Source organism: Salmo salar, chromosome ssa21 (genome assembly GCF_905237065.1).
Source record: "Salmo salar chromosome ssa21, Ssal_v3.1, whole genome shotgun sequence".
Lineage (NCBI taxonomy): Eukaryota > Metazoa > Chordata > Actinopteri > Salmoniformes > Salmonidae > Salmo > Salmo salar.
Genome location: NC_059462.1, coordinates 46999764 through 47013801, shown reverse-complemented (window position 1 = coordinate 47013801; position 14038 = coordinate 46999764). Strand labels below are relative to the sequence as shown.

General features: G+C 39.0%; 1 protein-coding gene across 3 annotated transcripts in view; it reads left to right on the top strand.

The window, feature by feature from the left end:
* The window catches only part of LOC106582422 (contactin-associated protein-like 5), a 151444-nt gene extending 140481 nt beyond the window's left edge, over positions 1 to 10963 (top strand). For 2 of the 3 annotated variants that reach the window (XM_045704845.1, XM_045704847.1), the window contains 4 exons: positions 9 to 96; positions 3507 to 3707; positions 3965 to 4039; positions 9543 to 10963. In XM_045704845.1, the coding sequence (XP_045560801.1) occupies positions 9 to 96; positions 3507 to 3707; positions 3965 to 4039; positions 9543 to 9784 (606 nt within the window). In that variant the 3' untranslated portion in view covers positions 9785 to 10963. Of the gene's footprint in view, positions 1 to 8; positions 97 to 3506; positions 3708 to 3964; positions 4040 to 4138; positions 4295 to 9542 lie in introns of those variants that run through there. The other variant, XM_045704846.1, reaches the window with a different exon arrangement.
* The last annotated feature ends 3075 nt before the right edge of the window (positions 10964 to 14038 follow it).

Here is a 14038-nt window from a genome sequence, read left to right as displayed (position 1 = left end):
TCCACTAGATTGACAAGGATATGAACCTAAAGCACAGCCTGTCATCAGACACAGAGTTCATCTCCATCAAATCACTGACCTTGGGGAAGGTCACAGGTGAGCCATCCAGAGAAATTAGGACGTGTTTGTTGAGGTAGTTTGAAATGATTAAATGACTGGAGGCTACAGTCATGGTTTTTACTGTAAATGGAGGATATGAACAGCCTACCACAGTGCAGGGCTTAGAAGAATCAGTCTTTGCAATTAAGGCAAAGCTTGTAAGCTGGAAGAGATAGACGAGACGTGTCTGTGAAAAAACGTGATATAGACAATCTAAGCACTAGATTTGGTCAAATAATCACTTCTCGCATCTGGTATAGATTTGACAGGCTGATTGGGAGGGTTGTCAGCCACCCCACCAGGACATTGTATCTGTCTAATAATCTGTCTCACATATTGCATGCATCACAAATCTTGGGAGTATTGTACTCAAGCTTATCACTTCACACATTAGTCAGGAGCTAAATGGAACTGTTAAGTAAACCAAGCGTAATTTGTCTAACACAGAGATTCACAATAGTTTAGGGAACAAGTAAATCTATGCTAATTGACAACATAATTTGCATTTCAAAACAAATGTATTCATTTCATCATTAAGGTACTGGGGGTCTCCTGTTGGATGAATTTATGTACGAATAGATGATGTCTATACATTATTTTGAGAAGAACACTGTTTTTAGATATTGATCGTTGACGATGTATTAGATATTTAGAAGGATTGAATCAAAAATACTAAACATAGGCAGGCCTAAGCATCAATCATTTTAAATGATTTCCAATTTTTCATCAAACTCATGAAAAGTCATGAAAGTAAAGTTAAACACACAAAATCTAAACAACATTATGTATGCTAAATCTGGGTTAGTGTATATAGGACAAAACATCCATTCCCTCTAGAGTATGCCTGTTCTATCTTTCACACATACTGTATTCATATGACTCCAGCACAGCAGCATCCACTACTTACAACGTGTTTTCTGCAGGATGAAAGGAAATACATTCTTGGCTGGGTTATGTCTCCTAGGGATCTATTAAGTCAAAAGGAATGCTGCAGCACCACAAACAAAGACCAATGATGAACATGGTGGCGATGATCATCGTTAAACTTTTTGGAGGGTCAATTACACTACTTCCTGTACAGTAAATTGCCCCCTATGGGAAGTATGGTAATTATAGATTTCAAACCAATTAGATACAATATTACTTTAAAGGGAAGAAGCTGTTGAATGTTGACCCTCGTGGTCTGATTAGCTCCATTATATTTAACCTCTCTAGGGTAGGTGGCACCAAATCGTCCCACCTACGTAACAGCCAGTGTAATCCCGTGGCGCGTTATTCAAAAACCTCAAAAATGCAAAAACTTCAATTTTTCAAACATATGACTATTTTACACCATTTTAAAGACAAGACTCTCGTTAATCTAACCACACTGTCCGATTTCAAAAAGGCTTTACAACGAAAGCAAAACATTAGATTATGTCAGCAGAGTACCCAGCCAGAAATAATCAGACACCCATTTTTCAAGCTAGCATATAATGTCACATAAACCCAAACCACAGCTAAATGCAGCACTAACCTTTGATGATCTTCATCAGATGACAACCCTAGGACATTATGTTATACAATACATGCATGTTTTGTTCAATCAAGTTCATATTTATATCAAAAACCAGCTTTTTACATTAGCATGTGACTAGCATGTGACTAGCATTCCCACCGAACACTGCCGGTGAATTTACTAAATTACTCACGATAAACGTTCACAAAAAGCATAACAATTATTTTAAGAATTATAGATACAGAACTCCTCTATGCGCTCGATATGTCCGATTTTAAAATAGCTTTTCGGTGAAAGCACATTTTGCAATATTCTCAGTAGATAGCCCGGCATCACAGGGCTAGCTATTTAGACACCCAGCAAGTTTAGCACTCACCAAAGTCAGATTTACTATAAGAAAAAATGTTATTACCTTTGCTGTCTTCGTCAGAATGCACTCCCAGGACTTCTACTTTAATAACAAATGTTGGTTTGGTTCAAAATAATCCATAGTTATATCCAAACAGCGGCGTTTTGTTCGTGCGTTCAAGACACTATCCGAAAGGGTAAATAAGGGTGACGAGCATGGCGCAATTCGTGACAAAAAAATTCTAAATATTCCATTACCGTACTTCGAAGCATGTCAACCGCTGTTTTTATTTTTATGCCATTTTTCTCATAAAAAAGCGATAATATTCCGACCGGGAATCTGCGTTTAGGTAAACAGACGAAAGAAAATAAAGCATTCGGTCGACTCGGGCACGCGCCTAAGCCCATAGTACTCTGATCGGCCACTTGCCAAAAGTGATAAAGTGTTTCAGCCTGAGGCTGCCTCGATATCGTTCAGCTTTTTCCCGGGCTCTGAGAGCCTATGGGAGCCGTAGGAAGTGTCACGTTAGAGCAAAGATCCTCAGTCTTCAATAAAAAGAGCCAAGATGAAACACAACTTGTCAGACAGGCCACTTCCTGCATGGAATCTTCTCAGGTTTTGGCCTGCCATTTGAGTTCTGTTATACTCACAGACACCATTCAAACAGTTTTAGAAACTTTAGGGTGTTTTCTATCCAAAGCCAATAATTATATGCATATTCTAGTTACTGGGCAGGAGTAGTAACCAGATTAAATCGGGTACATTTTTTATCCGGCCGTGTCAATACTGCCCCCTAGCCCTAACAGGTTAAATATCTAATATCTTTAGACAAATTACAGGCACACACTGATCTCTCTTGTATCTTATGCCCATCTACTCTTGTCCTTAACACAAATTAAAATAGCAAATTGCTTTCAGAGCTCGTATCTCTGATGTAATGATATTCAAGTGCTCTAAGCAGCCAGCATCCTATCTACATATGTGGCAGTCGTTATGATTCATTTCCTGCAAATGCTAAGAAATCTTTAAATTAATTTATTGTCCTTGACTAACCTGTACCCCCATCACATTGACTCTGTACCCCCTGTACGTAGCCTCGTTATTGTTATTTTATTGTAACTTTTTTTTCTTCTTTCGTTTATTTAGTAAATATTTTATAACTCTTATTTTTATTAAAACTGGCCTGTTGGTTAAGGGCTTGTAAGTAAGCATTTCACGGTAAGGTCTACACCTGTTGTATTCGGCGCATGTGAACAAATAAACATTGGATTTGATTTTAGTGGAGCTCTAATTGGATTTGTATAGAGTTCATTTGTATTTACAGACTGTCTCATTGAACACAACAAGCAGGGACAATTGACATAAAGAGTGCCTGCTCAGTGGTTCGTGCTATCTCACATTGACAAAGAGAGAGATGGCTTTTAGGGATACTATCCAACATGTGCATTAGTCAAGGTGAGACACTGATGTCGTTGTGGCAGTCGGTGGACGTTTGAATGCTTTATTACCATTCTGATTAATCTGTGAGTTTGATTAGTTCCTTCCTTGTTGTTTACATAGTGGACGCTATGGATGAGGAAGTGATGCAGGCAGGATCTAAGGGCTTCATTGGCTGCCTGTCCTCCGTCCAGTTCAATCACGTGGCTCCACTGAAGGCAGCGCTACTGAACCGTGGCAGCTCATTGGTCAGCGTACGGGGTCACTTGGTGGAGTCTAACTGTGGTGCGCTGGCTGACTCAACAATAGTTCACTCTCAATCAGGTGAGGAATGTAGAATGTATTCAGAATATACTGTATTTCTGTGGACGATGCCGTCTAACATTTTAATATTGTACACTGTCAACACCGAAGCCGGGATAGAGTTTTCAGTCTACAGATTCTTCCATTGTCACAATGATGGTTCCCAAGGGAACGTTGCTCATTGTTTTATGTTGGTCCCCAGTCCTCAAACAATTGACAGATCAATGATGTAATACATTCCTCATGATGTCACCGCACTCTCTTCCCTCTTCCGGTAGATCATTCAGAGACAGTCGGCAGAGGCAGGGGGCCATTAAGGAACGCTTCACAAAGCAACTATGCGGTAATTGGAGGTGAGATTTCCAATTCAGAGTTGTTAAAGTGCTCAATTGCCAAAGTCAGTGTCCTGTGAAATGAGCCCCGGCTATCTCTGCCTCTTGCTCTCTCCTCAGACGTTTTCCTGGAATAATGTGTGTCTGTCAAGACAGGATAACATGCCACAATTTAGACATTTCCAGCACTGGAGAGACTTCCAAAGTAATTACCCAGAAGGGCTGTTATTTGCACTGTAAAGTAAGTCAGCACTGGAGAGACTTCCAAAGTAATTACCCAGAAGGGCTGTTATTTGCACTGTAAAGTAAGTCTAGGTCCAAAAGGCTCATTAACAGCTTCTACCCCCAAGCCATAAGACTGCTGAACAATTAATCAAATGGCCACCCATACTATTTACATTGACACCCCTTTATTTTTACACTGCTGCTACTCTCTGTTCCTTATCTATGCATAGTCACTTTACAAATTACCTCGACTAACCTGTACCCCTGCACATTAACTCAGTACCGGTACCCCCTTTATATAGCCTCGTTATTGGTATGTATATATCTTGTTACTTTTTATTTAATTTTTTTACTTTAGTTTATTTAGTAAATATTTTCTTAACTCTATTTCTTGAACTGCATTGTTGGTTATGGGCTTGTAAGTAAGATTTTCACGGGTAAGGTTGGTACCTGTTGTATTCAGCGCATGTGACAAATACAATTTGATTTAAAAGGTCTTATGAATTGACTTTAAGTCAGATATGTTTGTAGATAATGGAGCTAATGGATAAAAAAAGGGGGAAAAAGGAGACCGAATACCATTCCTAATGAAATTTGTGAACGCTTTATTTGACACCTAGTGTCATAATATGTCATAACAGCTGACATAACTTGTCATAACCTGTCGTAATATGGTCATAACACTGTCATGACACATATTTAGATCTGTTGTAACATATACTGCATTATTTTATGGCTGGTTATGCCACCTACATAAGAGTGTCAAAACCCACAAAACCTACCACACAAGGCAAAACATTCCATTACACCACTGTCTACTTGTAAACAGTATGTTTATCTTATAGAACTTTTTCTGTTATTGGCTATATTAAATTATCATTGTAATTGCGTACACATTGATGTCAGACATGTACTTTCCCCAATGCTGATGACCGGGATGAATGCAGGAGCAGATTTCAGGAGCAGGACAAGACACCCTCTTTGTGACTGATGACTGACATAAGGGCATGTACGTGATAGGTCCACCTGGCTTATATGATTCTGATGGTCATAATGCTCCATGACACTGTCATAAAGTGTATTTTCTTAGTCAAAATAAAGTGACACAGGATGGTCATAATGCTTCATGATAGTGTCATAAAGTGTATTTTCTACAAAATACAATGAAAAAAAACATGACTGTAAAGAATTAATTACAACAACAAGGATTTAACTCTAAATTGTATTTATCCAAATCTGTTTTTTCCCTGTGAAGTTTCCTTTCATTTGAAAGTTTGTTTCTGCAGCCTCCCTCAAGATCTTCACCTCCATTCCTTGATGCAGTAGATTCATAAAAAATATAAGTAAAGACAGAAATCAATGCAGTGACACCGCTAAAGAAAGCTGAAAACTAAAACGTTATACCAAATATATTATGGCAATAGCAAACACTTTCACACATGATCAAATACATTACAATCCAGTTTTCTCAATGTTTTCATAACATAGCTAAAGCTAGTTCTCAACTAAAGGTGAAAGGTGAAATAAATAAATAAAGGTGAAATAAATAAACTATTCATGTAGCTAGCTAGCTAACTGTTAGCTACCATCTAGTTACGTGGTCACTAACGGGTTGATCGCGATTGACTGGTTGAGCTCCAAGGCATTCCTGGTCGATCGCCAAACATTTCTGTGAAAAACCCAAAGATAAGCCTTGCGTTCCTATTTCTTTAATTTGTGTCGTGCCGGGTATAAACCGCGTTCCCGTTTTGAACCATCTCATATGTCTTAAGGCACAAACTCAGCCTTCCCGTTGGGGAGCAATTCAAGTGGACTATAGGCCTACCACTGGCCAATCGGATGGCTCAGATGACCGTGTCTGCAGTAACGTAGCAGGCGTAAAAGAAAGATACAGCAAAGTTGATGTTGTGACATTTCTAAACTTTTAGAGAGAGACTCAACAATTACAACAAAGAGCTGCTGTTTTTATGAGTGACTTCATGTTCTTGTGCTTCATTTTAAGAATTGAGCAAGAAATACGGGGGGCATGATCATTCTGGAATCCTCTTTTAAATAGTGTCCAGTCAAAACTCTTATGTTTATTATTACGGGTAATAATATACTGTAAGCCATATAGGCCTATCACGTACATGACCACATGTCAGTCATAAGTCCCAAACAGGGTGTTTTGTCCTGCTCCGATATTCATCCCAGTCATCAGCGACACAGCACTGGGCTATGCACAATTACAATGGTAATAAAATGGCACGTTTTGAGAAATGTTATATAACATACTATTTACAAGTAGAATGGAATGGTTTGCCTTGTGTGGTAGGATTTGTGGGCTTTGACACTCTTATGTAGGTGTCATAAGCAGCCATAAAATATTGCAATATGTCACAACACGTCTAAATGTGTGTCATGACCATATCATGACAGCGTTATGACAGATTATGTCAGCTCTTATGAAATATTATAACATGGTTCTGACCATGTCATAACGTGTTCTGACGCTAGGTTCCAAACGGTGTTATCGTATATTCTTAAAGTGTAAGAATCATATTTGGCAAGGGATTTTAGATTTTAGTTCACAATTATCTCAGTGCCAGTTAAATTAATATATGAAATGTACTTTTTCTGAGTCTAAACAGCCAAATTAATAAATACTTAATACATATAATATAGAAATCCTCACAACTGAATGAACTCTCTCTATAGTCCACTAAAGAACTTCCTCTATAGTCCACTAAAGAACTCTCTCTATAGTCCACTAAAGAACGTATTATATAGTCCACTAAAGAACGTATTCTATACTCCACTAAAGAACTTCCTCTATACTCCACTAAAGAACTTCCTCTATACTCCACTAAAGAACTTCCTCTATAGTCCACTAAAGAACGTATTCTATACTCCACTAAAGAACTTCCTCTATAGTCCACTAAAGAACTTCCTCTATACTTCACTAAAGAACTTCCTCTATAGTCCACTAAAGAACTTCCTCTATAGTCCACTAAAGATCTTCCTCTATACTCCACTAAAGAACTTCCTCTATAGTCCACTAAAGAACTTCCTCTATAGTCCACTAAAGAACTTCCTCTATACTCCACTAAAGATCTTCCTCTATACTCCACTAAAGAACTTCCTCTATAGTCCACTAAAGAACTTCCTCTATAGTCCACTAAAGAACGTATTCTATAGTCCACTAAAGAACGTATTCTATAGTCCACTAAAGAACTTCCTCTATACTCCACTAAAGAACTTCCTCTATAGTCCACTAAAGATCTTCCTCTATAGTCCACTAAAGAACTTCCTCTATAGTCCACTAAAGAACTTCCTCTATACTCCACTAAAGCACTTCCTCTATAGTCCACTAAAGAACTTCCTCTATACTCCACTAAAGAACTTCCTCTATACTCCACTAAAGAACTTCCTCTATAGTTCACTAAAGAACTTCCTCTATAGTCCACTAAAGAACTTCCTCTATACTCCACTAAAGAACTTCCTCTATAGTCCACTAAAGAACTTCCTCTATACTCCACTAAAGAACTTCCTCTATACTCCACTAAAGAACGTATTCTATACTCCACTAAAGAACTTCCTCTATACTCCACTAAAGAACTTCCTCTATACTCCACTAAAGAACTTCCTCTATACTCCACTAAAGAACTTCCTCTATAGTCCACTAAAGAACTTCCTCTATAGTCCACTAAAGAACTTCCTCTATACTCCACTAAAGAACTTCCTCTATAGTCCACTAAAGAACGTATTCTATAGTCCACTAAAGAACTTCCTCTATAGTCCACTAAAGAACGTATTCTATAGTTCACTAAAGAACTTCCTCTATACTCCACTAAAGAACGTATTCTATACTCCACTAAAGAACTTCCTCTATAGTCCACTAAAGAACGTATTCTATAGTTCACTAAAGAACTTCCTCTATAGTCCACTAAAGAACTTCCTCTATACTCCACTAAAGAACTTCCTCTATAGTCTACTAAAGAACTTCCTCTATACTCCACTAAAGAACTTCCTCTATAGTCCACTAAAGAACGTATTCTATACTCCACTAAAGAACTTCCTGTATAGTTCACTAAAGAACTTCCTCTATACTCCACTAAAGAACTTCCTCTATAGTTCACTAAAGAACTTCCTCTATAGTCCACTAAAGAACGTATTCTATAGTCCACTAAAGAACGTATTCTATAGTCCACTAAAGAACTTCCTCTATAGTCCACTAAAGAACGTATTCTATACTCCACTAAAGAACTTCCTGTATAGTTCACTAAAGAACTTCCTCTATACTCCACTAAAGAACTTCCTCTATACTCCACTAAAGAACTTCCTCTATACTCCACTAAAGAACTTCCTCTATAGTTCACTAAAGAACTTCCTCTATAGTCCACTAAAGAACGTATTCTATAGTCCACTAAAGAACTTCCTCTATAGTCCACTAAAGAACGTATTCTATAGTTCACTAAAGAACTTCCTCTATACTCCACTAAAGAACGTATTCTATACTCCACTATAGAACTTCCTCTATAGTCCACTAAAGAACGTATTCTATAGTTCACTAAAGAACTTCCTCTATAGTCCACTAAAGAACTTCCTCTATACTCCACTAAAGAACTTCCTCTATAGTTCACTAAAGAACTTCCTCTATAGTCCACTAAAGAACTTCCTCTATACTCCACTAAAGAACTTCCTCTATAGTTCACTAAAGAACTTCCTCTATAGTTCACTAAAGAACTTCCTCTATACTCCACTAAAGAACTTCCTCTATAGTTCACTAAAGAACTTCCTCTATAGTCCACTAAAGAACGTATTCTATAGTCCACTAAAGAACGTATTCTATAGTCCACTAAAGAACTTCCTCTATAGTCCACTAAAGAACGTATTCTATACTCCACTAAAGAACTTCCTGTATAGTTCACTAAAAAACTTCCTCTATACTCCACTAAAGAACGTATTCTATAGTCCACTAAAGAACGTATTCTATAGTCCACTAAAGAACTTATTCTATAGTCCACTAAAGAACGTATTCTATAGTCCACTAAAGAACTTATTCTATAGTCCACTAAAGAACGTATTCTATAGTCCACTAAAGAACGTATTCTATACTCCACTAAAGAACTTCCTGTATAGTTCACTAAAAAACTTCCTCTATACTCCACTAAAGAACGTATTCTATAGTCCACTAAAGAACGTATTCTATAGTCCACTAAAGAACTTATTCTATAGTCCACTAAAGAACGTATTCTATAGTCCACTAAAGAACTTATTCTATAGTCCAATAAAGATGTCTCCCCTTGCTCCCCCGCAGGTGCGGTGTCAGCAGTAGTCTTCATCACTCTGTGTGTAGTGGCGGTGATGACACGTTTCCTGTACCAGCACCGGCAGGCCCGGAGAGACGCCAGCATCAAGGAGAAGGAGCACCGAACCAACCTGGAAACAGCCTACCGGAGAGAAGCAGCCTACCGTGCAGAACCATCCTACCGGACAGAGTTCCACCTCCATGACAGTCATAGCTCCACCCTCAATGACAACAGGGAGTACTACATCTGAACACCTGTGTCACAGTCCCCTGGTCATCAGGGAAGGCCTCTCCTCTGAAAGTGGATTGGGAGGTGGAGATGTCACTGCAGAATTCCGGACAAGAAAATAGCCAAGAGGCCGAGCCCAGAACCCTTCCCCAGGGATTCTGCTCGGGAATTTGCCCACTGTCTGATTATTACAAAACATGTATGTAGTGGACTACACGTTTAGCAGGTTTTTAGGACTGTAGGTGTATCATGTGGTCGGTAAAACTGTCAGACAATATGGAGCGAATATGCAGGTGTGATTTCGGAACAATCTCTCAACCAGCAGAGGAAAGGACCGAGACAAAGAAGGAAAGGAACCATGAGGACATTGAATGTCACCTGTCACACCGTCTGAATGTGTAGTACAAACTCCTGAAGAGATCATTCTTCTTGTGACCCCCAATATTCTTCAAGATTTTCCACATAGTTCTGTGGAACGTCCTAAATGACATCTGAAAGATGTAGGTCAAGCATGTAAGTGAACTGTGAACTCTGCCGTGTGGCAATGACCGAACATTGAAATGAGAGAATGAAAGAATGGGACTTTACTGCCTTCTGTTAGAGTGCCTCTTCATATTGTTTTAACCTCTTTTTTTCAAAACCCTTTACATCTTTGTTTTAATTAATTAGTGTTCATTTGTGTTTCCTTTATGTGCTAAGGGAATCATAGATCTGAACATGAACCACCTGTACTGTAATCATCTTCTGTTCAAGTCTATAACAAATGGATGGTGTAATTTGGTGTATTACACAATGCTGTAATTTATCTAAGTAATGTTTCAAAGATGGATAAGGCTCAAAGGTGAACATTTTGCTGTAAAGTAGAAAGATGAGTCTGTTCCGCCAGGTAAAGTCACTGATGTATGTTTCACAAAAAAAGACGGGAAAAAAAGCTGAAACATAACAGCCTGATTGGACCAGATCCTATCCTTTAGAGAAATGCCTGTGACTGGAATTTATCTTAATAAATCTGACATTCTAATCAATGTATGGTTGTGCGAAAGTTCAAGTCACAAAGGTGTGTCTGAAGAGAGGATTTTTCAGATTATAACAATATTTGACATTTATTTACCTTAACTTCTTATGTTGTGTATAGTTGCAGTTGTACAGATATATTGTAGAGATGTATATTTATTAAACAAATTGAAGACTTTATTAATTATATGTTGTAATGTGGCTTATTCCCATTCCTTGTAATAGTTCAGTTGACTGTGATCTCAATTAAAATGCTGAGCTTTGCAAGTCAATCTGATCTTCCCGAAATATAGTAACCTACATTTAAAATATGTTGATTGTAAAATCAATGTCCAATGCATGATTTAAAATGCCCTGTGTCCTCATCTAACCTCTCGTGATCCTCCAGGCAAATGGATACATACTACATTTACATGCTCAATAGAGGAATGATACAGTCAGTTGGAAATAGAACAATACAATGAGTCATCTTAAATGTCACTGTGGATGTAAAATTATCCCTAGTTCAATCACCACTCTATCGCTGCACCAAACTTAAAAATACATCACTTTCTCTTTCGAGGAGCGGGGATAGAGTGCTGTCTGAAACCATAGAATACTCCTCATCTGACTTTTGACTATTAGTTCGGCAGCGTCTGCCACTCTTTCAGCGCGGGGGAAGCACGCCTCTGTTTCATGCAGAGAGCCAGAGCAGTTCTTCCACTGTCGGGAGAAATGGTAATACATGTTAATATACGCTGAAGAAAAATATAAACGCAACATGTACAGTGTTGGTCCCACATTTCATGAAGGTGGGACGCACAAAAAGCTTATTTCTCAAATTTTGTGTACAAATTTGATTACATCCCTGATAGCAAGCATTTCTCCTTTGCCAATATCATCCATCCACCTGACAGGTGTGGCATATCAAGAAGATGATTAAACAGCTTGATCATTACACAGGTGCACCTTGTACTGGTGACAATAAAAGGCTACTTTTAAAATGGGAAGTTTTTTCACACAACACTGTGCCACAGATGTCTCAAGTTTTCAGGGAGTATTCAATTAACATTCTGGTTGCAAGAATGTCCACCAGAGCTGTTATCGGAGAATTTCATATTAATTTCTCTACCATAATCTGCCTCCAATGTCGTTTTAGAGAATTTGGCAGGACGCCCAACCGGCCTCACAACTGCAGTCCACGTGTATGGCATCGTGTGGGTGAGAGGCTTGTTGATATCAACGTTGTGAACAGAGTTACCCATAGTCGTGGTTAAGTTATGGTATGGGCAGGTGTAAGCAAATTTTTTTTTTTTTAAATGAACCTTTATTTAACTAGGCAAAATCAGTGGCGCAGCAGTCTAAGGCACTGCATCTCAGTGCTAGAAGTGTCACTACAGACCCTGGTTCGATTCCAGGCTGTATCACAATCGGCCGTGATTGGGAGTCCAATAGGGCGGTGCACAATTGGCCCAGCATAATCCGGGTTTGGTCGGGGTAGAGCGCCATTGTAAATAAGAATTTGTTCTTAACTGACTTGCCTAGTTAAATAAATATAAAATGGGAAAAAAACGATAGAAATGTCCCAGTTTTTCCATGGCCTGCATACTCACCAGACCAATTGAGTATGTTTGGGATGCTCAGGATCGACGTGTACGACAATGTTCAGTTTCCGCCAATATCCAGCAACTTCACACAGCCATTTAGGAGGAGTGGGACAACATTCCACAGGCAACAATCAACAGCCTGATCAACTCTATGCGAAGGAGATGTCGTGCTGCATGAGGCAAATGGTGGTCACACTAGATACTGACTGATTTTCCATGCCCCTACCTTTTTTAAAGGTAATTCTGACCAACAGATGCATATCTGTATTCCCAGTCATGTGAAATCCACAGATTAGGGCATAATGAGTTTATTTCAATTGACTGATTTCCTTATTTGAACTGTAACTCAGGAAAATATTTGAAATTGTTGCATGTTGCATTTGTATTTTTGTTCAGTATATGTTAATTGCATGCAAATAAAGGTTGATTCGCAACCACACCTGCAACAGAAGCACAATTAGGGCCTCGGATTTGCAGGTGGAGGACTTCTGTGAGGAGAGGAGCAGCTCTACTACTTTAATTAAGGAGATATCTGAAACACAGTTTCCAAATGCTGACTGCACCAGCGACGCGCTTGCGTCCACCTGATTTTGTCCATCCTCACCAAATGGAATTAGGACACGCAGGTTATAATATCAAAACCAACTGTGAACCAACTATATTAATTTGGGAGCAGGTCGAAACAGGCATGAAACAGGCATGAAACATAGTTAGTTTGTCCTGGGAGATGGGTTGTTATTGGGTTATTTTACCTGACACGCATACAGTATGGTCCTCTTTGTATCTGTTTCTTTGTATGTGTGTTTCTCTACTCCAAAGATTAATTCCCAGATAAAAAGGGAAACCTAGTTAGTTATCTTTAATTATTCTCACCTTCTTGGTCTTTCAAGAATCCACGTGGGTCTGTATCTTCCTGATATCCAATAGAGGACTTGCAGCGCGCAGAACGGCTCAAACAGAACCCAGTTATATAGAGGACTTGCAGAGAACAGAACAGCTCAAACAGAACCCAGTTATATAGAGGACTTGCAGAACGGCTCAAACAGAACCCAGTTATATAGAGGACTTGCAGCATGCAGAACGGCTCAAACAGAACCCAGTTATATAGACGACTTGCAGAACGGCTCAAACAGAACCCAGTTATATAGAGGACTTGCAGAACGGCTCAAACAGAACCCAGTTATATAGAGGACTTGCAGAACGGCTCAAACAGAACCCAGTTATATAGAGGACTTGCAGCGTGCAGAACGGCTCAAACAGAACCCAGTTATATAGAGGACTTGCAGCGTGCAGAACGGCTCAAACAGAACCCAGTTATATAGAGGACTTGCAGAGCAGAGAACGGCTCAAACAGAACCCAATTATATAGACGACTTGCAGAACGGCTCAAACAGAACCCAGTTATATAGAGGACTTGCAGCGTGCAGAACGGCTCAAACAGAACCCAGTTATATAGAGGACATGCAGAACGGCTCAAACAGAACCCAGTTATATAGACGACTTGCAGAACGGCTCAAACAGAACCCAGTTATATAGAGGACTTGCAGAATGGCTCAAACAGAACCCAGTTATATAGACGACTTGCAGAATGGCTCAAACAGAACCCAGTTATATAGAGGACTTGCAGAACGGCTCAAACAGAACCATATTTTAGCTCCTAGCTACACAGATACTCA